At 39.1% G+C, this 26,838-nt stretch overlaps 1 protein-coding gene across 4 annotated transcripts in view; it reads right to left on the reverse strand.

The window, feature by feature from the left end:
* The window catches only part of grip1 (glutamate receptor interacting protein 1), a 72,052-nt gene that overhangs the window by 30,827 nt on the left and 14,387 nt on the right, over nucleotides 1–26,838 (reverse strand). For 3 of the 4 annotated variants that reach the window (XM_087786974.1, XM_087786972.1, XM_087786971.1), the window contains exon 1: nucleotides 14,825–14,988. The exons of the other annotated variant lie outside the window; for it this stretch is intronic. In XM_087786974.1, coding sequence (XP_087643100.1) covers nucleotides 14,825–14,960 — 136 coding nt within the window. In that variant the 5' untranslated portion in view covers nucleotides 14,961–14,988. Of the gene's footprint in view, nucleotides 1–14,824; nucleotides 14,989–26,838 lie in introns of those variants that run through there. 4 annotated transcript variants of the gene reach the window in all.

A 26,838-nucleotide genomic window follows, 5' to 3' on the forward strand; every position in this document is an offset into this window, starting at 1 on the left:
TAATAATTATATATAATATAATAATAGGTGGAATTCAAAAAGCGGAGAGACAGCGCATGCCTCCCCCAAGGGGCTGATATCAATTTTTTTTTTTAAACACAGCCATCAAATCAAGGAATTAATTCAAGAGTTGTGATGGTTCACAATAATGTCAGTTGCCATCACCTCCATGTGTTTAATTGAACACCTAACATGAGTTTCTTTTTCCTGTGTGTGTGTTTGTTATTTTGTGTTTGTCCCATCAACTGTTGAAATCTACTGGAAATATAAAACTGATCCATTATAAAACCGTGTCAAGGTCTTTTTAGTTGTGATAGTTTTTAGTCCAGGAAAAAAGTTACAATACAATTACATCAAAAGCTACAATATAATGATGGTATTGTTACAATATAGACCAGACATGCAACGCTATGACTGTATCAACTATTTGATTGTATAGAAATGTATTTCATTGATACTTTTTTTATATTATTAATCACCAAAAAGAACTTCAAATAGGCTCACTGAACATATGAATTGTGTCTATTCACAGATATCTCACTAATACTATAGCCGAGGGTTTATTCATGTTGTTTTCAGAGGCGATATCACTCCCACTCGTTCATCCTGTTTACCACTGTTATGTAGTTTCCTCTTTCTACCGTGAGCCGACTGAAGTGAGGAGACAACGCTGGCGTTATTGCTTTGATTTGGGCAGATGTACTGATCTCTACTGTGACTGGTTTCGACTGGATTCTAATTGACGGTACTAATCTCAAATCCTGGCACAGCCTGGGAGGGGGAAAAAAAATTAAAAAAAATCCCAAACTGTTTGCAAATACTTCATCATGCTGTCTCTGAATAATACCCCGGTGAGACAGTTGACGGGAGGCTCTTTGAGTTTTAAACACAAGAATCCGGATTAAAAGTGACATATTTCCATACAACCATGATGAAGGGAGGCAACAGTCTGACAACAGTGAGTAACAGTCTGACAACAGTGAGTGACAGTCTGACAACAGTGAGTAACAGTCTGACAACAGTGAGTAACAGTCTGTTCAGTGACGCTCCACACTCGCACGGCATTCAATGAATTATCACATTTCAAAACCACACAGCAAAAACTATCTCGTCTCTCTACTTTAACATGACTGAGGTAGTGAACCACTTAAACATTCTTGCTGCAAGATTTTTACATTAATTTGTGAGAAAAAATACACTTAATCTCAATTAAAATATGGTACATTTTAGCCAAAGCCTCAGTTGAATCTCCCAAATAAAACATCTAGTAAAGCGGAAATCTTAAGTTTTGTTGTCGTTTGTTTTGCTACAAAATATAGTTGCAGTACATTTATTTTTCAGAAAACTTCAATACAAGTTTTGGCAGTGACATTAGCATTGGTCGCACACGTTTTTGTTTTAGTCACCGCTCACACCACATGTATTCATTATCTGCTCCATTTCTTTATTACTTTATTACAATTTTATATGTTTATTGATGCAAGTATTCAATGGCAGCAGACAATAAGAAATTGAGAACTGAGGAAAACGTTGACACTAGTCAAAATAATAGGAATAAACTAGATCTAGGACATAGAGAATACATTCCTTTTTCAAGGTTAAACAATTCACATAGCAGAAAACACACCAGAAAATGTATATTCATGATGAATAAACAGACATTTATATTTGAATAAAATGCGCTGAGATCACACAACGCTGATACAACCGCACAAATCCTTCTGAACTAACACCTGAAGAAGAGGACCATAGAAGAAGAACCATATAGTCCGTCTACACTGAGAACAAACGAACACACCAATGATCAGTGTTAAAATTAGGAACTCACTATCGAGAAAAACTGACTTATATGAGGCGGGTATTCAAAAATATTTAAAAACAACAGCGTAAAACTGACACATCCAGACAAAATCATCATGAAAGTGAAAACACTTATACCTGAAAGTACAAGAAAGCTCATGTAAAATTTAGCCTATAGGTAGTAAAACAATTAGTCATTAAAATCTTCGCCATGAATCTTCATCTTCGTCTTAATTATTCATCGCGTCTGAAAGCAATCTAGAAATTAATCCCCGGCTCATCAAAACTGAGATCATTTTTACGATCCATCTCTTCGGCATCCATCCCATAAAAAAAAGTTGTATCAGCTAATTTAACAAGATTGTAATTCTCAATCTCATCAACCGAGGCCAACAAAAAAATCCATAGAAGCTTCATCACTCTTGACGTCGACCCATAAACTACACAGAGGCTCTCACGGTCGCCGGAGAAAAGCGAAAAAGGCTCAACTTTCGCTCACACTTCTCTGCAGGATTATCTTGAAAAGCTACAGGAAGTCTCCCCTGTCATCACACAGCATGAATATTCCATCCAGGAAAATAAAGATGCCATCTCTCTCTCACTCTTGCACTCACGGCGAGGGTCTGGCGTCCTCTGAGACCTGCAGCCATGGACTGAATGGATCCAGACTACGCCGCAAATCTTCACACACACACACACACACACACTAGCAGGTGTATCCTGTCATCAACAACCTGCCTCGGTATCTTCAATGTCAGCAATTCCCACCGATGACCCAACGTGCAAAAGCATGCGTCCTCCATCCCTCCATCCCTCCATCTCTCTCTCCATCACTACCTTTGTTCACCCTGCGCAGGATCTGGCAGCGGCACTTGAACGACACGGCGATCATGGTGAAGCCGAGCTGAGCGCCGTCTCCCCCCGCGGCGCCATGCAGATGTAACCTCCGCCAGCTATACCCCCTTCTTCTTCTTCCTCGTCCTCCTCCTCCTCCTCCTCCTCCTCCTCCTCTCCGACGACTGACTGACGGACCTCCTCGTCAAACCGACGCCGTCACACAGGCGGCCGGTGATACTCGGATGACGAGGGGAGGCGGGGGGAGATGGAAGGGGGGAGGAGGAGGACGAGGAGGGCGGGGGTGCTGCAGATGTTAGGAGCCGCCATAGAAAAAAAAAAAAAAACGAGGCAGGGAGGAGAGGGAGTCTGCGCAGAGGGTAGGATGAAGGAGAGCGCTGGGAGGAGAGAGGAGGGGGTGAGGGGAAGGAAGGATGGAAGGATGAGAGGGGAGGCTTGTAACGTGATCCCAGCAGCTGGATGGACGCGAGGCACGGTGGAAATAAATGGAAGGTTAATGACTACGGATCAAAAAGATGGAGGGAGGAAAGAGAGGGTGTGAGGGGAGAGGGGGGGGGGACTTGGTCAACAGACCACAAGATATAAGTGTGTGTGTGTGTGAAAGGTGCGATGAAATAGATCACCAGTCCACTTGCATCTGCAGAAAACAGATCCATATCCTCGAATACTTTCTAGATCTAGCCACAAGGGGGCTCCCCCTCCCCCGTCCTCTAGAACCTTGGTCCTCAACAACCAGTCTAGGGGACCGGTACAGGTAACAATAACTGACATTTGTTTCTGTACTTATTGATTGTTACCGTCGTTTGTTTTTTTTTGAAGATGGGATTTTCCTTGAAAGTAACATTAGCCTGTGATTCTCGGTCAAGTTTACTCAAAAAATAAATGAATATATTGACAATATTAAAGCCATTTAACGATGCAAAAAAAAGGTGGTGGACCCCTGATCGAGAAGACACTGATTCCTAATCTTTAGTCAATGAACATGGTGCAGCTATAGCCGTAGTTGGAGGCAATTTTTGGAGGATATATCAGTCCTCCTTTTAATGCATTGACGCATGATTTAAAGTCAATTGTATTTTAACAGTAATAAATTGACACAATTTGGTGATTTTATTTTTTCCCTAGGCAACTGAACACAATACACACCACTCAACAAATGACCAATGTATTGCGGTTTTTTTAAACTAAAATAAACTCAATTACTTTATCTGTCATGTCAGTTTGACGTGTTCGATTCCATTTCATGGATAAAATGTGTATTTATAGATCTGGAGTAAACTAAACCCACATCTTATTGTTAAAAGGGTGCGTCAGTTAGAATAACAAATACACAAAGTTCAAATGTTTGACAGAAACTGCTGCTGTCGTGACGACACATGAGAGCAACATCATCATGTAACATCATGTAACACTTCTATATGTATCTGACTGTACTATATTCAGACAGCAGGGGGCGCTGTGGATCAGACATTAATTGAGTCTGATTTTGATGCATGTTTCTTGTACTCCATGCTTTCCAGGAGATGGAACTGATCCCAGCTACCCAGGTGCCAGGTGTCGTTCCTTAACCACGTCACACTGTCTTTGGTGTGTGTGAGTATTTGAGGAGGGGGCGTGTCCTCAGCCAGCAGGTGCTCGTGAGTGACAGCAGTCACATGTAGGTCAGTGTTCCACCAGATTATTCTGGATTAGTGTCCGTTGGTTGTGTGCTGATGGTATTACCAGTGATATTATGACCATACGCTGCGTGTGTCTGTGTCCACTCGTCACTGGAGCTAAACATGCCGTCACGTGATCCGTCCTCTGAGCTGGTCCTGTCTGCCCCCTGTTGGACGAACCAGCTGCGACTCTAACCCTGGTCTGCGATGGCCCCTGCTGGACACTTGTGGCTACTACATGGCGCTGATGATTACATATTTATTCGAAATATTTCGAAATTTAAAGAAAAACTAAAAATTATTTAGAGTCCTGTGTTTGACAGGAGAGTTGTTGCTGCCTGTCAAATTTAAAACAAATAAAAACGTTTTTTTTATTTAGTCTTTTCTTTGGTTGTTTGGCTGAAATAACACAAATGTTTCCAGGATATCATGTATCTTTACTTCTGGAACAACATCTGAACTGTTTGCAACATGGATCTGTGGTGAGTCAGAACAACTTAGTGATGATATTTCTGAGTAAATTATTGGTTCATATACTTCATAAATGTAGTTTACTGCTAGTAAAATACTAAGAATGTTTGTGATGAACATGTTGATGCATAGAAAGGGACATAAATTCGATTTATATATATATATATATACAATATATATATATATTATATATATTTAACGCTGCCTTGTAAATAAATTAAAGTTTCCAATAATAAATCCCAGGAATGGTACTTAAAAAATGGAAATGGGGAAACGTTTCTTTATTCTGATTTTGATTAAATTTTATTTGAATTATCAAATTATAACGTAGTCATTTTAAAACACTTTACAGTTTAAGTAGCTATAATATTTTATATAAAATAGAAGGTGTGACTGTGTGTGCGTGTCTGTAAGTGTGTGTAGACTATTGTCCTCTCAGTGAAGGTATTGCAGTGTGATTTTAAGTCCATCGGGTCAAAGGAAAGGGGACACAAGTAGACTCCCATGAATAATCAAATATTTGTAATTTCAGGGCAAAATCAACCATAAATATATAAAACATATTTCCAGAATTGGTGTTGTTAATTGTAAATGTAAGGGAATGGTAATAGAGGTAAAAGATCTGCATGAAGATTCAAGTAGATTGATGACATCTATACCATATTTAATACAATTAAATTAATAAATAATTAACCTGAATGTACTTTGTTCTCCTCCTCATGTGCACAGGCGTAAAACGTTATCACTCATCCCTTCCTGATGTCAAAACCCATACGGGAATAAACACCAAAATCTGTGTTAAGTAACCTTTTGTTACAGGTTGTCGAGGTTGACGATCTGTTAAGGATGCCACATGACCTTTTACTGACCTCTGACCTCCAGGAGTTCATTGTGAGGAAGATGTCATTTGTCTGTTAAATAATGTAATTGATAAATTGGTGGATTCAAAACAAAACAGCAACAATATACTTTTAAAATGACATTATATTGATATTTAAAACGCATGCGTGACCTTCATCCTTGTGTTATAACCGTGTTAATCCGTGTGGCCTGACAGTATCTCAGACGTGTGAGCGTTTGAACACGCGTGTGAAGCTGCTCCCACAGGTACTTAACAATCTGAGCATGAGTCCACCAGATTTTTCTTACACTACGAGAGAAAGTTCTCAGTCCTCACGGGTGTACATGTGGACCCGGCCCATCACTGATATCAAGGATGTGGAATTTAAAATGGCTTTCAACACACACACACACACACACACACACACACACACACACACACACACACAGCTGCAGCTGTTACCATGGAAACATGCTGATGAATAATTGAGGGGAGCGAGCGACCCTCCACCACAAAGAGTGATTCTCAGGGTGGAGGAAGTGCGCTCACGAATGCGTGGATCCCAGGAAGGATATGACTTCCACATTTACCGACCCCCCCCAACAGATACACACCTGAACCTTAGACCCACTTTTTTTTTCTTCCACATGTGCACCATCGCAGCGGTTATCGTGAGGCTCAAGAAATAAAGCGACGGACCATTAACACCCGTCTCTTGAAGTCAAACTGGTGGGCTTGAGTCATCATGATATCCTCGCACACAAACGCTGAGGCGAGCGCACAAAGCCACTGAGCGCTGAGAAAACCGGAGGCGCTGGAGCAGGAAGTGCAAACCTTTAATTAGTGCGAACGTTCACAGTCAGACCGATGAGTCGACGGATGGTGGGAATATCAGCAGTCTTGTGGAAGAGACACAAGCTTCACTTCCTCAGGTTACTCAGGGGGGGGGCTGAGGTGGGCTTTCGACGAGCTCGACCTGGACCCGGGTGGTCGGATCCGGTCCACTCCATGTGGGCCCCTTCGACGTGTTTTTTTCGCGGGGCTCAGGTGGTGTGTGTCTCAATTAGCCCATCGGGGATCCCGAGTCGTCTCGTTTGCTGGCGAACAAACTCAATTTGTAGTTTTGAAATTGGCCTCGTCTCAGAGGACGTTGACGTCAGCGACTGGCGAGGTGTTTTGTTACAGGGAAGAGGCAGTTTTTGTGATGGAGGAATAGGGAAAAATAAACTGAATATTCAAGTTTACTGAATATCCAAAGTAGAAAATGTCATTACTTTTTCAATTTGATACATTTAACAGTTAAACATTTGGCTCTAACGCTATAAATGCATAACTTGAGATTGAATTACTTATACATTCATCATTATTTTATTTATTTTGTGTTATTTTTCCAGCCAAAAATCCTTCAGCTGGAGGAGTATTGACCTGTGATCTAATTTCTATTTAAAACACACCTAAGATAAGACACAATAACCTAAAGATGAACATTTCAGTGAGATATAAGGATCTTGTTTTCAGATGATGCAACTTGAATATAACTCTTTTTTTTATCATCTAATGATACATACAAGTATAGTGTGGTTGTTTTTCCCAGAATGCACTCCTCCGAGATCATTTTAAGATCTCCTTAGGCCTAAATATACTCTCTTGTTTCAAGAAATGTTGGCAGTTGTGTTGACTTAATGCAAATTAAACATATTGTAAAGAAATACTTTTTACTTTTTCCAGTGTAGAGTTGATTTAGAATATCAACTAACATTTTAATGGTCTTTGCATTATTAATTCCTGGTTGAACTCTGAATGAAACTGGTTGAGTTATTTATTGATGACATTTAATGTGATATCTCAAGATGAAATAAAAAATAATTATATTATGTTTTCATGTTGTTCATAGTTGTATTTACACTGATGGTATTTGAACAAAATGCACATGTGTGCTTATCATTTGGGTTTTTTTCTATATATTTCTCTTCCTTTAGACAAAAACGATTTTAACCACAGAAAAACCTTCAAAGTGGATATTTACAAATACAAAATCCATGATTTTTCTTTGAAAATCGGAGGGAAAAAAAGAATGTAAGGCTCTAAACAACATAACAGAGCAGAAAGACAGAGGCTGCAGGTTTCCCTTCTAAGAAGGGTTATCAGAGTTTAATGATAGTAACAGACAAAAATAGGGAAAATCCTAAAAAGCCGGATGTTTCCTTTCTTTGAACAAGTTTAACACAATGATGATATGGAAACAGTTTGCATCTGCACATGTTATGTGTCGGAATGTTCTTTTGTCTACATAAATTCTCCCTTTTCACTTACAGTATTTTCAACTTTCTGAAATCTGGTACCAGAATGATGAAATGTCTGGTTCTTTTCTTGTTGACAGAACCAGAAAAAAAAGTCCTTAAAGCCACTCCTAACTTTTTCTTTGAATTCGTCACTTCAGAACATCAATGGAGGATAATTTGAAATATTGACACAAGCTTTCATTACTTTTTTTTTTTAATATTGAGCTATAATAATATTTTCTGTTAGTATTTTTAACATGTGCATAGCAAAAGTTGATACAGTTGAGATTTACATTAAACAGGACAAACTTGTTTAAAATCGGAGTCTTACATGTTTTCATTATTTTTAATAATTAACATTTTTTATGAATTGTTTATGTTTGAATTGAAGGTCTCTGCACTGTAGATCTTTAAACCTATGAATGCTATTGTTGACAGAGAAATGTAGATTTCAACTGTTCCTACTCTCTTCTCGCTGGTGCTGTGGTGGACAAATCAAGCTCCACCCAAAGCAACTAATACTCTAAACCCTGGATGGACTAGTGGAAAAACAGGATATAATTAAATTAGCGATAACTTTTCTCAAGTGAAATAAAATGTTTCGGCAGATGCGAAAATCACAGACACTTGACTGGTGTGAAGTTCACGAGGTGAGAACTTTCTCACTGCAGCTATTTTCAGTTGTCTCGGTGCAGGAAGCTATTTTGACAGCTCTTTGGCTTTATTCATATTTTGAACTCAAAGTTGTTCATTTAAGCAATCCAAAAGCAAAAATCGACACTCGAAAAAAAATAAAATCACCCAGGGTCCTTTCTCTTTGTAAAGCGCTTTTAAAAATTCAACGTGTTTTTTATCAGTTTCCCCTCAGTTATTATCCAGAGGGCCACAGTTTATGGTACCAGCGTCACCACGTTTGCCTGGAAACCTCTGTGCTGGATTCTTTAAATTGCGCGGCTTTATTTCCACTCAAGGATTATTTTGAGTATAAGAAAAAATGCCCTCAAGGCAAACGACGACAATTGTAGTTAAATTAAGAAAACTAATTAAACATCTTCTTTGAATAATGAGGGGAAAAGGCTGAGGAACTCAAGGGGCCTCCGGATTAATTAATGCCAGGCTCCGTGAAAATGTGTGTTTCCATTAACTCCGACGATTGGATGTTTTTTGCCGGGTTTCCTTCGCCAGATTAGCCAAAAGCCACCCTGCGGTATTCCATTGAACAGGTCAACGGAGGTTTTGAAAGCTCAAGATGAGCTGCGTTTGAAGAGCGGCGGTGAGCAACAACGCCTCCGAGGAATCTGTAACTCTTGGATCAAAATGCAGCGAAGAAGTGCCGGCGGTCTGGCACACGATGGTGGTGATGGTTTAAAGAACATGTGGGCGTGGCAGCTGCCTCATGACTGGACCCGGTTGATCGCCGCCAAACGCTCGGAAAAACAAAGCCGGTTTCTGCTCGGGACATCTTGTGTTTTTATTTTCCCAATACGACGGAGCCTGACCCTCCGAGTCTCAGACATCGACGCTGGTTTTTGATTCTAAAGTAATGTTTGAGAGTCATGTCATCAAGAGGACAAGCATTCAAATACCGTATTTTCCGGTGTACAAGTCGCACCAGCCATAAAATGCATAATAAAGAAGGAAAAAACATATATAAGTCGCACTGGAGTATAAGTCGCATTTTTGGGGGAAATTTATTTGATCAAATCCAACACCAAGAACAGACATGTCATCTTGAAAGGCAATTTAAAATAAAAATAGAATAGAGGCGACAACAGGCTGAATAATTGTACGGTATGCTTACGTTACATCACACAACTGAGAACGTGCCTGGTATGTTAACATAACATATTAAGAGTTATTCAGATAACTATAGCATAAATAACATGCTAAGAAGTTTAACCATCCGTGTAACTCCAAATAATTAAAATCCAATGAAATCTTCATCCTCGGTGTCACTTTTAAACAACTCCGCTAACTCCGGAGGTAGAAGATGCGGCGCTTCCTCTTCTACGTCGAAATTATCAACACAGGCCTAGAGCGCCCTCTTGCGGTTTAGTGTGAAAATAACATGTGAAATGATATAGCGGTAATAATGTGTTAATAATTTCACACATAAGTCGCTCCAGAGTATAAGTCGCACCCCCGGCCAAACTATGAAAAAACTGCGACTTATAGTCCGGAAAATACGGTACTTCTAAATAAAAAAATGTAAAAAAAAACATGGAATCATTAGCACAATAGAGCGATCAGAGTGTTTTGTTCTTCTCTTCCTAACTTTCTTTACACTGTGACAAAGCCAAGAGTCATGCAGTCAACAGTCCCTTGATAAAGTCAGTCACCTATTTTTCATGCTTCTGCCTCGGTGACTGCTTAATTCACCTACAACGACAGCTGTTTCTGACCCAACATCTGTCTCTTTGTACAATGAATGTCATTTTTTACACATGTCTGCACACATGACTTTTGGCCATTTATTTAACAAGAAAGATTGAGACAATCTTTGTCAAATAAAAGTTGAATATAAAAAGCCAGAGTTGAGTCATATATAATATGTGACAAACTCGAGGCACGAAAGTTACATCGAGTTAAATGGTAAAACCTGTATTTAATAGTATTAAGTGTGTCACAAACAGTACATGTTGATAAAGTAACACGCTGAGATCACAAGATACAATCCTTGTACTTTTAGAGGCTGCTATCTTGCAAGCAAAGATCTTCAATTTTCACAATGAATCTGCAAACTCTAAAAAACTGAAAAATTGATGTAGATGGAAGGAAATTTAATAAATGATGGGAAAGCATACGTCTCTTGAGTTATGAGTCAATGATGAAGGAGGACAGTTGTTGAATGGTGAGAAAAGCCACACACGGGCAATGTGCTAGCATTAGCATCATGTATTAGCATTCAAGAATCAAAACTTCTATCACATTTCATTTAGATTCTTGTTAAATGCCGGTGGATCAATATTTCCTTCCTTCAATGATTGACACTCCTGATGCACACAAACAAGCTTAATTCAATTGTATTTAAAGTGTCTTATCATAACAAAGTTATCTCACTACACTCTATGATTTAAGGAAGACTAAAACAACTTTATGTATTGCAAGGACTATATTGAAAGAAAATAATGGTAAACAAGCCCATGTGCTGACAGGTAATAAACCTCTTTTACTTGATGATTAAAAATAACCAGCATTTTTTTAATTTTATTTTTTTAAGTAGTTGCTGAAAAAATAAAAAATAAGGGCTTAAAAACCAACTTACTTGAAGGCAAAAACAGACTTTTTTACAATAAATACTGTCTATTTGGAAATAAATGATCTTGTTGAAGGTCAATGTTGCAGTAAATTACTAAAGATCACTTACAGTTTAACCTTTCCAATGTGGTAATGGTTAATTAAAATCGAATTAAATTAAAATACACAAAAAAGCATGAAGCGATTTCAAATAAAGATTCAATAAAACTTGATGATGATACAAAGACGAGTTTCAAAAATGCTTTTCTGTACTTGTTTAACATTTTTCTTGTGTGTTTTCATCCCTGTTTCATCCTAACGTATCCCAAAAATAAATACGATTGGTTTATCATTCCTGACCTATAAACAAGCAGCATGAGCGCTAAAGCAACTCCTCCTCGCCTACTGTGGGCAAGTGGAAATGGGGCATTACAGCTAATTGCGTTTCATACTATCAATTACGTTTCAAAGGGTATGAATTATATATATAATATAAACGCAGGCAAAGATACCACAAAACAAAGAAACACAAAGAGGCAGGAACTGAGAAATGACTTCTAGTTAATCTGTATCAAAAGGGTAAGATAATATCCTCAAGAAAATCAAAGGTCAAATAAGGCTAAAATCCGTGCGTATGTATGATGTGTTTAATACAGCGTGTGATCATTTACGAAGTCAGGTTGATGCTGGGTGACTGGCTAACACACACACACACACACACACACACACACACACACACACACACACCCCCACACCCACACACACACACACACACACACACACACACACACACACGACACACACACGACACACACAAGCTGACACAGAATGAGCTGGTTGCTTGCTTGAAGGGATGTTTCTTGGCAGATCAAGCCACTGACACAATTTGGATGGACTTATAATTTACATTAACACATGGTAAAGTTGATAAAGGATTAACCTACATTCTGCGAGGAAGGGTTGCTGCAGTTCAACAGAAATAAATGAATTAAATCACTTAAAATGTTAAATGTCATTAAAAGAACATTATTACTGAAGTGAAAAAACATGTTTCGCTAATGGCTCTATACGCTCCACAAGTGTAAACAGATTTGGGGAGGGCGAGAGCTTGTAGACCTCTCCCCGGGGTGAGCTAGAGTTATTTAATACGTTGCAGTTCACAAGAGATTTGAGCGTAGCAGCAAATAAAGCACACAGGGTGGAATCAGGGGCAGTCTGGCTTCAAGGAACATTTAGGAAATAGACTCACAGAAGCGTACAGTGACCGGTTGTGTTATTAAAGGAGCCCCCAACACATTTCTCTGCTCTTTCGCTCAGTGACTGACTGACTGCTGGAGCGTCTCCAACACTTGACGAAACAGGATGCTCGTCAGAAACAAACAAGACGGACGCACAAGACACGACACGTCGAGGGGCGTTCGGGCTCAAGCCCACTCTGAGGTCTGAACCACCAACAGAACAAGAAGCTCCGCATTCCCTGCATAAAGCTCCCAGTGTTTCCCCTCCAGGATCGCTGCAGTTGTTTGAGTCCATTTACAAAGGAATTCCCGCACACGGCACTGATTTACCGCACACTCTCTTCTGGTTAGTGTGTAAGTAATGACCTACAAAACCACAAGACTCCTTCGGTCACTCCGATTAGCGCTCAATCCTGCAGCTCCACGACAGCCTAGTTAAGGCAATGAATCGATAATTCAACAGAATTTTCAACACAGACATCTTTTCTCCATAATAAATTTGAAATTCAAGTGAAGGTGATTTTGGTCATAAGCTATTACATGGAGTTACATCGATACCAGTTGGCTTGATGCTTCTTTTTTTTTTTTAAAGACAACTTATAATACTTCAGGAGGATCTTCAGTATTGACCTTACAAAATGTTTATACAAATTATTTCCACTGTCAACAAGCTACTTGTTCCTGTGTGGTGTAGTAGCAGAAAATTACTAAATCTTTAGCGATATTGCAAATTCAGGAACTTCCATTGCCAGTTTTTTTTAAAGTGCTTTTTAGATTTTGCTGATATCCAAGAGTATTGAAAGCACAGGAAGAGTTACACTCCTACAGTAATGGCTATTAAGTTTTCAGTTTCCTGTTGGCATGCTCCCGTCTGAGTATTTCCATGCAGGTATGTATATATATATTACAAATATCTTGTGTTTACCAAATAAATATGAATATATTTATATAGACAATATTGTTTCTTTTATCGAGAAGAACATTTCTTGAAAATGTTTCAGAGGTAAAAAAAAAATATGGTGTAAATTCTGGATCTCTTACAGACCCTTAAAAGCCATCTTTTGCTCAAATGAAAAAGTTAATAAAGTAAGAATAGTGAAATGGTCCGACACGATCTGGACTCGTATGAGGAACTAAATAAGTAAAAAGTTGTAAGACAAGATGATGTCTTTCCCAAAAGTTAGATTTACTGGCTGGTTGTATGTTGGATGGATTGATGGATGGATGGAGTCTCGGTGAAAAAAAAATAGCAAGATAAAAACTTGTTGCCGTCATAGATCACCATCGGGATCCATAAATATTTAGAAGAATGTAATAGGACCTCTCTTAAACAACCTGCTGAACCTTCTTCTTTGTCCTACTGTGTGTATTGTCTAAGCGAGGTCTACGATCAGGTAATGTCACCTTGTCAGTGCTATTAAAGGATATTTAACATTCTATAATTAATAATGTAAAAGAATATGTGGATGAAAGTGAGTGGCTGGTCTCTGAGTTATTCTTAAGAGGCTGTAATCGCTTGAAATATTTGCCTTCTGATGTCAAAACCCACAGATGTTTTGGGCAATATATGGATTTAAATGTCATCCATTATTCATTGTTCATGATTAACATTCAGACAAGTGTTTGTGTTGCTGTTGCAGTAGAATTTAACAGAGGAAATTATAAAAATGTTCAATATAATATAAAAAACATGAAAGAATAGACACAAAGCGCTTTAAAAATCCAAAACAATCCACAGTTAAGACATTAATATCCGTCGTCAGCGTGATTCACGAGAGGCCACATCACAATATTCATGATCTTCTGTCCCTTTCTGGTTCATGAATTGCAAAATGAGCATTTTTTTCTTCTTCTTCTTCTTCATGGCTCCGATTAGGAGCGACGTTCAAGAAATATTTCATATAATTACACAAAATGCTGGCGATGACAAACACATCAGTAAGTGATTAAGTTCAAATGCCTCACCGCAAAACTAATCTGGGTCAAATGAATAAAATATGGCGCTTACTGACAACCAGAGAGAATAAATCTAAGCATATTTTTGTGTCCCTGTGGCTGCCCCTGCTCCTCAATTATGAGCTGGTGATATATTCTCTTTGTTGACATGTTGACATGAACGTATGAGCTTTTAACTGCGGTCGTGAGAGAAGGAGATAAAATAGCTTCTTGGATCCAGAGCCAAACAACACATTTCTACTGTTGGAAACTTACAAAAAAAGCACAACTTTGAAGATCCAAAATTGCTTTCACGAACCCCTGTATTAGTGGCTTCTTCACATTCCTTTCCCTTCCTTGTTATTACCCACAAACCACCTGGCCCCGGTCACCTGGAAACCACCTGAGTGCACGGCCTTGTATTATAAATGAAGGCAGGTTAGAGTAATCCATGCGACGATCTCCAGCGACACGGTGTCGGCAAAAATGTTTGTGAATGGAACTCACTCAGTAGGTGTGTGTTGTACTTGCTGGTGTAGTAGTACACATCTTCATAGCCTTCCTGGTAGTCGTCGTCAGCCCGGTACCTCCTCCCTCTCCTCCTCCTGCTCAGCAGGCGCAGCAGGGCCAGGAACCGCTCCATCCTCACCCCCCCTCGGGCGGACTCGGGGAACCAGGGGGCAAAGAGCCGGGGCCAAACTAGCGGGGCTAGCGGCTAATAGTGATGAGTGGCTGTCATGTCCAATGGAAGGCGATGATACCCGGTCGTCTTTCTAAGCTCGCCGCTCCACACACATGTCGGGTCGCACACGCCGCTCACTAACGCACACCCACATTCACACTCTCTTTGTATTCTCGCCTTCTATCTGCAGCCTCTCTCCTCCTCCTCCGTCCTCGGCTTCCTTCGGCTGTTGGTGCATCTACAAACGTTCAACCAATCACAGAGCCCGGCTGCACACACGCGCCTAACCATACACACACACCACTCCTCCTCCAGGTTTTGGCTTTGTGTGTGTGTGTGTGTGTGTGCGCTCGCACTTGAAGAGTCAGCAGAGATGAGTTTCCTCCCCCTTTGTTCTTTTATTTTACCATCCATACTTCTTGGCATCGTTCACCTTTTTTTTTATTTTCCCCCCTTCACTTTCCTTCCTTCTTCAGGCTCATCGGATGACATCGGGGGGGGGGAGGGTCTCCCCAGGCATGAAGGCGGTGGGTATGAATTCCACGGGGGTCTGTAACATAATCCTAACCGGAGAGGTGGGGAAATAGGGTGAGGAAATGAGGAGCGGGCGACAGGAAATGATGCGTCTTGTGGCACAAGGATGGTGATAAATTGATACGTAATATAAAGTGTATTTAATTGTATTTTATACATTTATTTAAAATGACACATTTTAAGGCTTATTCTTCACTTTTCAAACCCCCAAAGTTGAGTGAAAAAAAAGGTATTTTAACTAATTAATTTGAGAAAAAAATAAATCATGAATACGTATATTAAATTAATATTCTTCGCAATTCATTGATTTTTTTTAAAACAACCTTTTCACCAAGTAGGCCTTTAAAAAGTGTGGCCTTCAGGGCCCATGCAGCCTTTTGTCTGTCATGATGCAAGAGGTTAGAGTAAAACAAAAATGTTACTACTTCAAATTCAAATAAAGTGGTCTCTGCCATATCCGGGTTTTCTCTTTCACTCACTGCTTCTCATATTTACATGTATATGTATCAAGCTACAGTCAGGAGCTGCAACACACCCATTTTTTGTTCACAATGTTACATTGAAGATGATTTACTTGAACAGCAGATCAACTTAAACATAACCACACAAATGGTTACTTACTAATGGTTTCCATGCTTCCCATAATGCCTCTTTAGTGAGGTCTGATTGGTCGCTACAAGGCTGTATTTGATTTGTACGTCAATGTTGATATCTGAAAGTGATCGACAGCTGTGATTGGTTGGCAAAGTATTATGGGAGTTATTCAATGTTGAGTTTCCAGGTTCAACTCAATGTTGTTATTAAATGGTCAATAGTTTGCATCACCTATGATACATATTTAAATATCTATGTTTTTGGATTTAATTTTCTTGTTTTTCCTTCTTTTCCTTCGATCTATATGGTTTAATTTAAAAAAGGTAATTGTACAAAGTATTTTTAAATTAAATCTGTATACAACCAAATATAAAATGTTAAAATGTAAATGTCTTAGTTCTCAAGTCGTCTTCAGTATTTAATGTTTTGTGTCTGTTATTGTCTCGCCTCACTTCCATTACTTACATCAGTGGCAATGAAGCTGTTTCTGATTCTGATATGAACAGAAATGTTCTTTGTTCCCCTTTCACTTTGTCCTGACAGCCCGTCAACAGCCCGTCAACCGCCCGTCAACAGTGCCAACCAACATGTTCAACTCCATGCAGAGGCTGGTCTTGTTAGGTGGGCGACACCGACTTTGAGCGATGGATCCGTCTCCATGAACAAGGAGGGAAATGACATATTTTGGAGTTTTTCTTCTTCACAGGGATTTAGAGTTGCGGTTTTAAACCATCCCTGGCACTGCCCATGCTGCACATCTTTGTTTGGGGCATATCGATCCTGGGGGGCGTGCATCAGCAGAAGAAGCTGTAACACCTGCAGAAGCTCTGCATCTCCACACTTTGTCAGACGAGTTCTCATGCCACGGTGTCGTCACAGACATCACACCCTAACACAGTGAAACAATAGGTGAAGCCAAGAAGAGACGTATAAGGAAAAGACCACCTGTTCAAACACACAGCATTGTTTGTGTTTCCCACCACAGCCGGCGAGGGAGTAAACAGGTTGGAGAACACACGTAGTCGAGCAGGGAAATGAATGCAAATGTTTTTCTGAGACACAAAAGTTAGCCTCGCGCTTAAACCTTAAAAGATCCCGAGCGTTCTCCGGGAGACTCGGTGTTCCGCTTGCGTCATCAAAGGCACACTTCGTGACGTGACATTCGGGCAGCAGACGGGAAGCAGACCCGGTGCAAAACGCATGACCTCTGACCTCTGGGCAACAGTGGGATTGACAGTTGGCCTCCGGGGGCGCACAGTGACTGTCGGGGGGACGGAGTGTGTGTGGATGTGCGTATGTCTGTAGCCTGACCCCTGTCCTGCAATGACAGCTCAGAATCGTGCCAGTGGCAGAAGCACCAACATCATGTACCACAGCTGGTGTGACTCTTGTGATAACTGTATTAGTCGACAAAAATAATGTGAAATATAGAATTGTGTTTTAATGATCATGATCATTGTTATAAAGCATCAACAAGTGGCCCGGCTTGGCCGTTACAACAGGAACTTCTAGTCTATCGTGTAAATTTCACAGTATTTAATGCCTCAAAAAGTAGTTAGAAAAGAAAGTTAAGATATATAATCAGAATATCCACTCCGTTGCAATGCATGCTGGGAATAAGACATTAGAGTTTAAAATTAAACAACTGCTCTCGGAGAATCCTCTGCCATCAATCAAAGAAAAACAAACTCTTTTCAACCCTTGTGGTATCTCAGGGTCAAGGTGACTCTGTATACAAATATGTTCATGGTATCCCTTGTGTTGGTTGCCCTTTGTGAACGACCTCAGCCACTGCATATGCATTCATGGAAGCTGAGAGGTTGTTGACCTCGGCCCAAAGACGACACTAGGGATACCTCGAGCCCATTTGTTTTTCGGGCCGTCGGGTCACCTTGACCCTGAGATAACAAGGGGTTAACATTTTCAAATGTACTTGCACTTACCAGGACGGGGGGTTTATACTGCATTCTCAGCTTCATGGGTTTTTATATACGTTAATGTTATTTCAAGAAGGTTTTCTAAATCTTGAGGGACATGAAAGGAAACATATTCACCATTTTTTTTTAAATAGTATAAATTAATTTTACATTTCAATAAAAAAAAAATCATATTTAAGATGAAATGTAATCCATTAAACACTCACCAAGCTAATTGTATTCTTTCAACATTATTCTTACTCTGTATAAGTGTTGACATCAATAATCTTATGTTCCTTATCTTATATCAAACAATGACATCTTTATAGATCTAATTATCAACATGAACCAATCCATCTACTTTGGTTCAAGACAACCGATCCGACAGGCCACATCAAACGACCTAATGGGCCATGTTTGGCCCCCTGGCCATGAGTTTGACACGTGTAGTTTAAGATATGTACTTCTCAACTCAAGAGATATCCGAGAGAATTTCCATCAAGAGAATCTTTGACATTTTGAGACCCGAGCACACGACAAATCCACCCAGAGAACAAAGCAGGTGCGAGTTGCTCGGACTGGTGACGGGGTTTAACCTCTTCGACGAAGGCATGAATGCAGTTTCTCTAAAGTGCTTCTGGTGTGAACGTTGCATCAGCTCCGGTCCGACACTTTGCTTCTTTCACTCACTGAGAGACTCGAGATGATTTCAAAGAGCTTACCTTGTAGATTTGACGCAACACGGTCTTTTTCATTTAGTCTGGTTTTCGGAGTCGTTTGATGTTCTCATTCAAAAACATCATTTCAATCTCGCCTGAAAACAGATGACATGCTTCTCTGATCGCTCAGCTCTGTTCTCTCTTTTGCACCAAATGTTGTTCTTTTATCCGCTCTGCAGTCTCTAGCCGGAGCCAAACCCACATCATCCGTTATTGTTGTTTTTGTTTCTCCTGCGAGTCTCGTGTGGTTCTCAGAGGAAATATTTACTCCTTTATCTTAACTAATACATAGGTACGAACCTCCTGTTCAGTAATTACTTATTACTTAGATTTGGGCAGAAATCATACCAAAAAAGTGCTTAAAATAGTGAGTATGGATCAAATCTTTTGTTTTTTGTTTCTGTTTTTGTCACTCAAGGGTCATTATGAATCATTTCCAACATATAAATATTCAACAAACCTTTAGAGTCTAAAGTTTAGACTCTTTTTATAAAACTAACTGAGATCATGTTTTTCAAATCATTATATTTTGGCCTGATACACAATACATTTAAATTACTTACTTACAATGCCTGTGACCCCTGAGTAACCCTGTGACAGAAGCATAATACTTTTTAGTTCCAAGTCTTGATTATTTATTTGAAGTTTACAGAGAAAACTTTATACTTTATGAAGCTACACATAGGCTTTATCAATTAGTTATGGTAAACTAGTGTTTTTTATTGTTTTATTGTGTTCTTTACCTCCATTGTTGTCATTTATTCCATGTCTCAACTTTTATATGATCTTTTTTTTGTTCTTTCTTTTCAAAAAAATTCATGTTATACACATTCTTATGTGAATCTCAAATTTTGATGTGTGTTTGTTAAAAACAAAATAAAATAAATAGTATGTTTGTGATTATTATGGATTATTAAGAACCTTCACAGAATGTTGAACCCAAGTCCAAGACAAGACGTTGTGTTTCCAACATGAACTTCTGTTTCTGCTCGTGAAGCAGCAGCTTCATCATCCATAACTCCGGTCATCTGGTCAGTTTAGCGACGAAAGATCAGCTGTAAAAATAACCGCAGCTGGTAAAATGTCTGTCAACCTCGGTCCCATCGGAGGGTTGGAACAAAAGAATACGTCTACGACAACTGTGTCGAACATGTCGGTGAGGAACATGATGTTATGACAGTAAAAGAAAAATTCTTGAGTCGTTGAAATTCTAAATTGTTGCTTTTATCAGAGAAACTAGTGTCGCTTGTTTATGGTTAAATACAAGTAAAAAGGTGTCTGTTAATGCAAGTGTTGTTGATATAACGGATGATTAACACTTGTTTTATCTCAGGGTCAAGGTGACCCACAGGCTGGAAAAACAAATGTACGCTTTAAAAGAAAAAGTCTGATATAGAAAAAAAAAAATTAAGTCAAAATGATCTCTTTCTTTAAACCATGTTTTTCACTGGATTGACATTTAATTCACAACAACAAATGCTAGTCTAAACTTTGACACAATCTGAATTTAACCAAATATTTGTGTATACGTCGTTTGTTCAGATATGACTTTATGCGTCGCCTGGCACTCGTCGACGGAAAGTTGCGTTGAACTTTTCTTCTGCTCTCACCAGCATCAGTCACGGCCACTCAGGCACACGGCGGAGGAGAGAGGATTGGCGAGAAAACAAAGCCGACTGAACGAGAGCCCGGAGCGAACACGCTTCTCACCACGAGCCAGACACTGGGATGTTGATTCGAGACGTCAGGGCAGCTTTAACGGGGGAAACTTTTCTGGCTCGCGTCCTTAATTTCATTTAGTTTAAATGTCAGCTAATTCACTTTCATAACGGGAACAGATTGACATTTTGATTTGTGGGGGAAGAAAAGTTATGTCAAATTATTAGTTAAAAGTGTAACGAAGTAACATTTTAAAAGAAAAAAAAAAGGAATAAAAAACTTTTAGCAAAAGTGAGTTATCCAAGTCCCATGGTGCACTGCGAGTGCATCTAGTCAAATATTATTAATAAAAGAAATACACTTGTACCAAGAGTGTGTGAACAAAAATGCCAATCCTATAATCCTCAAGATATACTTCCACGGCACGAGAGCTTTACATTCATATTGAAGGTTAAAAATAAGATTCAATAGACGAACTAGCATGTGGATAACATGATCCACTTATATTTAAGTTTGCAAAACAATTATAAAACATGGAAAGTGTTTAACATGTAACTGAGACACAGTCTAAAACTAGGGAGGCACGCTGAGATTGCATACCTCTGCCAAGGACCTCAAAGAATGCAAATAAATAAGTCGTTCCCGGAGTACAAGTCGCACCAGCCCGGAGTATAAGTGGCATTTTTAGGGGGAAATTTATTTGATCAAATCCAACACCAAGAACAGACATGTCATCTTGAAAGGCAATTTAAAATAAAAATAGAATAGAGGCAACAACAGGCTGAATAATTGTACGGTATGCTTACGTTACATGACACAACTGAGAACTGGTATGTTAACATAACATATTAAGAGTTATTCAGATAACTATAGCATAAATAACATGCTAAGAAGTTTAACCATCCGTGTAACTCCAAATAACTAAAATCCAATGAAATCTTCATCCTCGGTGTCACTTTTAAACAACTCCGCTAACTCCGGAGGTAGAAGATGCGGCGCTTCCTCTTCTACGTGGAAATTATCAACACAGGCCTAGAGCGCCCTCTTGTGGGTTAGTGTGAAAATAACATGTAAAATGATATACCGGTAATAATGTGTTAATAATTTCACACATAAGTCGCTCCAGAGTATAAGTCGCCCTTACCCCCGGCCAAACTATGAAAAAAACTGCGACTTATAGTCCGAAAAATACGCTACATGAATCAAACAACAAATGATGTTGGCCTGAGACAAAAGCAAATAGTGCAATGAACCACTAGCAAAACCAGCTAATGTTAGCTAAAGCGTGTAGCATCCTTGATAAAAATAAAAATAAATGTTCTTGAGTAAAAATTTCTGTGCAAAACAATTTCATACTAATTAAACTCAGGGACAAAAAGATATTTTGGCACCTCTCAGATTTCACACTTCAAGGATTTTGTGAGTCTCACCTGAATAATTCTCCGAGTGAAGTCTTTGAACAAGTTGAATTTAAAAAAAAAAGGTCGGCCACGTCTAAATGTGATTTGGACTATAAATAACACCAAAAGAGCTAAAACGAGCGTAAAAAAAAAAAGAAACTATAAAGGGTTTAACTGCTCAATCCTGGACAGTTTGGTCACACTTCAAAAAATGAAATCATCTGCACACAGGAATTGTGCTCCGACTTTCAAGCGCCTCACGGGAGGATCTCATCCAGCCGTCTGCAGCCGGTTCAGATAAACCCACATCTTTTGAATTGCCGATAAAGAAAATGTAATTATTCTCTTTATATGCAGGTTTCGGGTCAGTCCCGTCGCCCGAGACATTAATCACATCTCACCTGTCAGACACACCTGAGGGGCCCCAGTGTCCCACAGGCTGCCGCAGGTGATGCTCGTAGGTGGATGCTGCAGCCGTGGAAACACAGATGCACGAAAAGTGTTGCTGCTGAAAATGACAAATGTGGGCTGATTTGCATATCGCTCCCAGGCCTCTGCCGCTCTGCAAGCGGATTGGAAGCCTCGGCGCCACAAAGATGTGTGTACATAATCATATTCTCCATGCTTTTCACACACCCCCACACACTCTCACACGCTTACTCACACACGCAGGAGCTGCCCTATGGCTCCCTCTGCTGGCGACTATGACAACTTTTAAACCTCTTGCTCGGCTCCATCCTGACCTCTGTCGATCTGACGTGCTTATGTTTCATATCGGAATACAAAGTATTGTTGCAGTATTGTTCTTTATTTCATATTTATATTATATATATACGTTTAATGAACTTCACTTTGAAAGAAAAAAAATTACCTCTCATTTAAGTAAGTAAGTAAGTAATTTTTATTTATAGAGCGCTTTTCCAGACCAGGGTCACAAAGCGCTTAAACAATCAAGACAATATTCAATAAAGTATATACTTTAAAGGTCAAGATAAAACTGATATCACAACAGGAGTTCCAGAAAATCAAGGAAAAGCCTGAACAAATAAAAACATCTTAAGATGTTTCTTGAAAGAGTCAGTAGATCCATCAAATGAGTATAGTTTTGGACTAATTTGTTGTATTATGCAGTCAAATATTCACATATAAAGTACAATTTTAACAAACAGAATGAAATACAGACAGTGACAAGTAGGTTGGTAGGTAGTAAGGAAGTTGACATGTGTTTAGATAGTATGGATGTAGGGTGCGGTCGATCAGGCGGTAGATAGTTAGGTAGGTTGGTTAATCTGAAAGATTAAATGAAGATCACAGTGTACATTTGAAGTCAACAAGGACTTGTCTAAATGTCTCAAAAGATACAAAATGGGTTTTTGTGTTCGGTATAAGGGTCTTGGTTGTAGCCCTCCTGCAGCTTATTGCATCAGTGAACCAAAAAAAAAGTGAGAAGCGAGAACTTGAGCCCAGAATTCTACTGAGGATCAGGGGCGAACACAAAGCGATTGATAAAGCCTGAGGCAAACCGAGGGAGAGACCTAGAAAGAAAAAAAAAACAACAAAAGAGGAAAAAGATGAGTGAATCTGTGTTCTTAATGGACTGCTGAGTGACTGACCCTGATTCCTAATGGACAAACACTCATTGACATCCGTTCACTTCCTGCAGGCAGAGCCGACATGCAGTGGGTGAAGAAGTCGGACGCACAAGGATCCGTGATGTAACAAAGCTTCTTGGAACACAATTAGAGGACAACTTGTTGGAGTTTGCAGTTACTAAATCAGTGAGACAATTAAATTAACGTTTATTTTAGGAATTGTTTTATCTTCCAGGGTTGAACCCCCGGCCTGGTTTCTGCATAAAAAGAATACATTATTGCGATTTATAAAAGGGAAGGACGAGCAACTGCATTAATATGCATTTTCTATTGTCCAAAATATGCACATAAAGTGAGTAAGTAATCATTATTTGTAAAGTGCCAAAGGTATACAAAGGCCATATTTGAAATGTCATGAGAATTTCCACCATTGCAGTGCATTATGGGACTTGCGGATTAAGTGGTTGGAGTGCTTTTTACCACTGAGAGTTAACATTGAAAAATTGAATTGTGGTCCATAGATCTATAGAGCTGACCAGACATGGCTGGCAGACCTGGGCAAAGTGCTACTGTTGAGAATTTACATTTTCATTTTTGCAGCTTTATATAGCCTTCAAATTAAACAACTTTGATCAATTATATTTGTATCTCATTTACATGTTTCTAAATATTCTGTAGGTATAAAAGTATGTCTGAATGTTGTTTCTCTTGCCCGAAGTAGAAAATCAATGAATGATATTATCTTTACTTAGATTTTTTAAAAATTAAATGTAAGATTGTCACATATTTATTGATTTTTATGTATAAAGGAAGACAAGTAATATTTTATCAGATTATTTTCATCAAATGTTCACATGCTTGATATATTTCATAGCATTTGATTGTACTACACTAAATAGCATAATGGCTTGACTTATAAAATGCAAGTAAACACATTACAATAGGAGACGTATTTGAATTTAAAGTTCAATTAATGTGTTGATTTAAGTGTGTCTTAAATAGATGTTGGACTTTATTGTATCATCAGTATGTGTTTGTACAAAACTCTCTTTTCATTGAAATATTTACATGTGCAAAATGTACTTAATAAAGTACATAAACAAAGCAGGCATGATAACAACTGGCTGGAGGAGGCATGAAGCCCATTATTACATCATATCAGACTTTGCTCTTATAACCTCTCGTTCGCCAAGATTTAAGAAGTAATATAAGCAGAAGTAATAAGTTCAAAACATGGTCATGATGAGACACTACATCTTGGAGAGGAAGACTTCAACATTTGAAACATCAGGAGAGTTTGGTTTTCACACTCTCTAGTACTAGTTCTTTAAGAAAATATTCGTTCTTTGTTCTCTATCAGACGTGTTGTTCAACCAATTTCACAAAGTCCATTATTTGGTTGTAAGAGTTTCATTTGTAGGCAAAAGCAATGTTTAAGCAACAACCATTACATCTTTGAAAGAAAGGATATTAAAATTAAACTTGATAGATTTTGCTTCCGTTTTTTATAGAGTGCATGTTTTTTCTCTTGTAGTGATGAGCTATCACAAACACAAAGAATGTTAAAAGGTGATGGTGACCTCTTTCAATACTTAACGCTTATACTATAATAACAAAAGCAATTATTAAAGATTCAACGGCCCATTTGAATCCGTTGAAGAAAATGTATCCAGAAACCTCTGCTTTGATCGCAGCAGTTTTCATGGAAACAGTTACCGAACGAAAAACTACATCTATAAGAAAAGCAGAGACTGGAATTGTGATAGATTGATACACTTATTTACAGAGGCAACAATCCTTCCACCACATTCTTCTTCATTTCTGGTCCAATTTCCCTTCGATCCACGATGAACAAAACCTGCATAATAAAAAATAAAGTATGTTGTGTTTTCTCCACAGGTTTCACTGCAGGACTGCCCTAGAATTGACACACCAAAGGTGCAGCTATAAGTGTGTGTCTTAGTGAGAGAGGAGCGTATATTAATATGTGTGTCCATGCTGGGTTTATCCATGTAGAAAATGACTGTGTATCAGCTGCCAACAGCTCGACAGTCCACCTGGAAGCCGCCCAGGGCTGTTTGTGTGTGTGTGTGTGTGTGTGTGTGTGTGTGTGTGTGTGTGTGTGTGTGTGTGTGTGTGTGTGTGTGTGTGTGTGTGTGTGTGTGTGTGTGTGTGTGTGTGTGTGTGTGTGTGTGTGTGTGTTTGGTGTGCATATGTGTGAGGGAGAAGGAGACATCTTCAAAGAGCAGTTGTGATAGTCCAGCTTGCGGTGAAGGCATGATGTCGGTCGGCTTCAGGAGGACACGTGTGAGTCAACAGAAGGACGATCAAAGCCAGATTCCCCGACACGTCCCTGACTTCGACGCAGTGGCCAGTGGCAGCTTCCGCTGTCGTCGCTCCCGTCGCTTGTGAAGACGATTGACTCAGCAGGGTTGAGGATGGGATTATGCCAAACGGTTTGTTCACCAATTAATATCCTAATTTGCAAGCAAAGAGACAACTGGTGTGTGGCAGTCTGGGGACAGGGACGGGTTTCGTCCAGACCCTCTGCCAAGTGAATCTTGACGCAGACACAAACACGTCTAGTGAAGAACCGGGCCAAACATTTATTTAAAAGCATGAATCCCGTCAAGAAGAAATACAGCCATTGATTCTATTGAAGTCGAGCCTGTTCTACAACTACACCACTGGGACAGTACATTTCATTAAAAATACAGGCCATTCTTTGAAACCAGTGCCATTTCCGCTTTACAAGAATCATCTAGAACAAGCCAAATAAACTTCAAATAAAAATGTAGCTCTCTAATGATGATATTCATTTTATAGAGACACAGGTGCTATTTTTACCATCGTACATTTTATCTTAGAACGACTGCAACTAGCACTATTGTTGACAAGCTATTACAGCATCTGTATTTAAAGTTTAATTTATTCATTTTATAGAGACACAGGTGCCATTTTTACTATCGTACACTTTACCTTAGGACGACTGCAACTAGCACTATTGTTGACAAGCTAATACAGCATCTGTATTTAAAGTTTAATTTATTCATTTTATAGAGACACAGGTGCCATTTTTACTATCGTACACTTTACCTTAGGACGACTGAAACTAGCACTATTGTTGACAAGCTAATATAGCATCTGTATTTAAAGTTCAATTTATTTTCTCTTAAGTATTAGCCTTAACATCCCGTAACACCAAAAAAATGCATCAATTGTTCAAACTAATTTTTCCAACTGTAAGTCAAGGACAGTTTACAGCAGCATTAGATTGTTCTCACCACTGGAGATTGTGTAACTGCAACAGTTGAAAAACCGACAAAAGAATTAAGAATTCCCTAACAAAAAGTGAGAGTTACTACTGTTGCAATTACACAATCTCCAGCCCTTTCCACATGTTTATTTCTTTACAAAACAAGGGG

The sequence above is a fragment of the Callionymus lyra genome, chromosome 3 (assembly GCF_982586985.1).
Source record: "Callionymus lyra chromosome 3, fCalLyr1.hap1.1, whole genome shotgun sequence".
NCBI classification, from domain to species: Eukaryota; Metazoa; Chordata; class Actinopteri; order Syngnathiformes; family Callionymidae; genus Callionymus; species Callionymus lyra.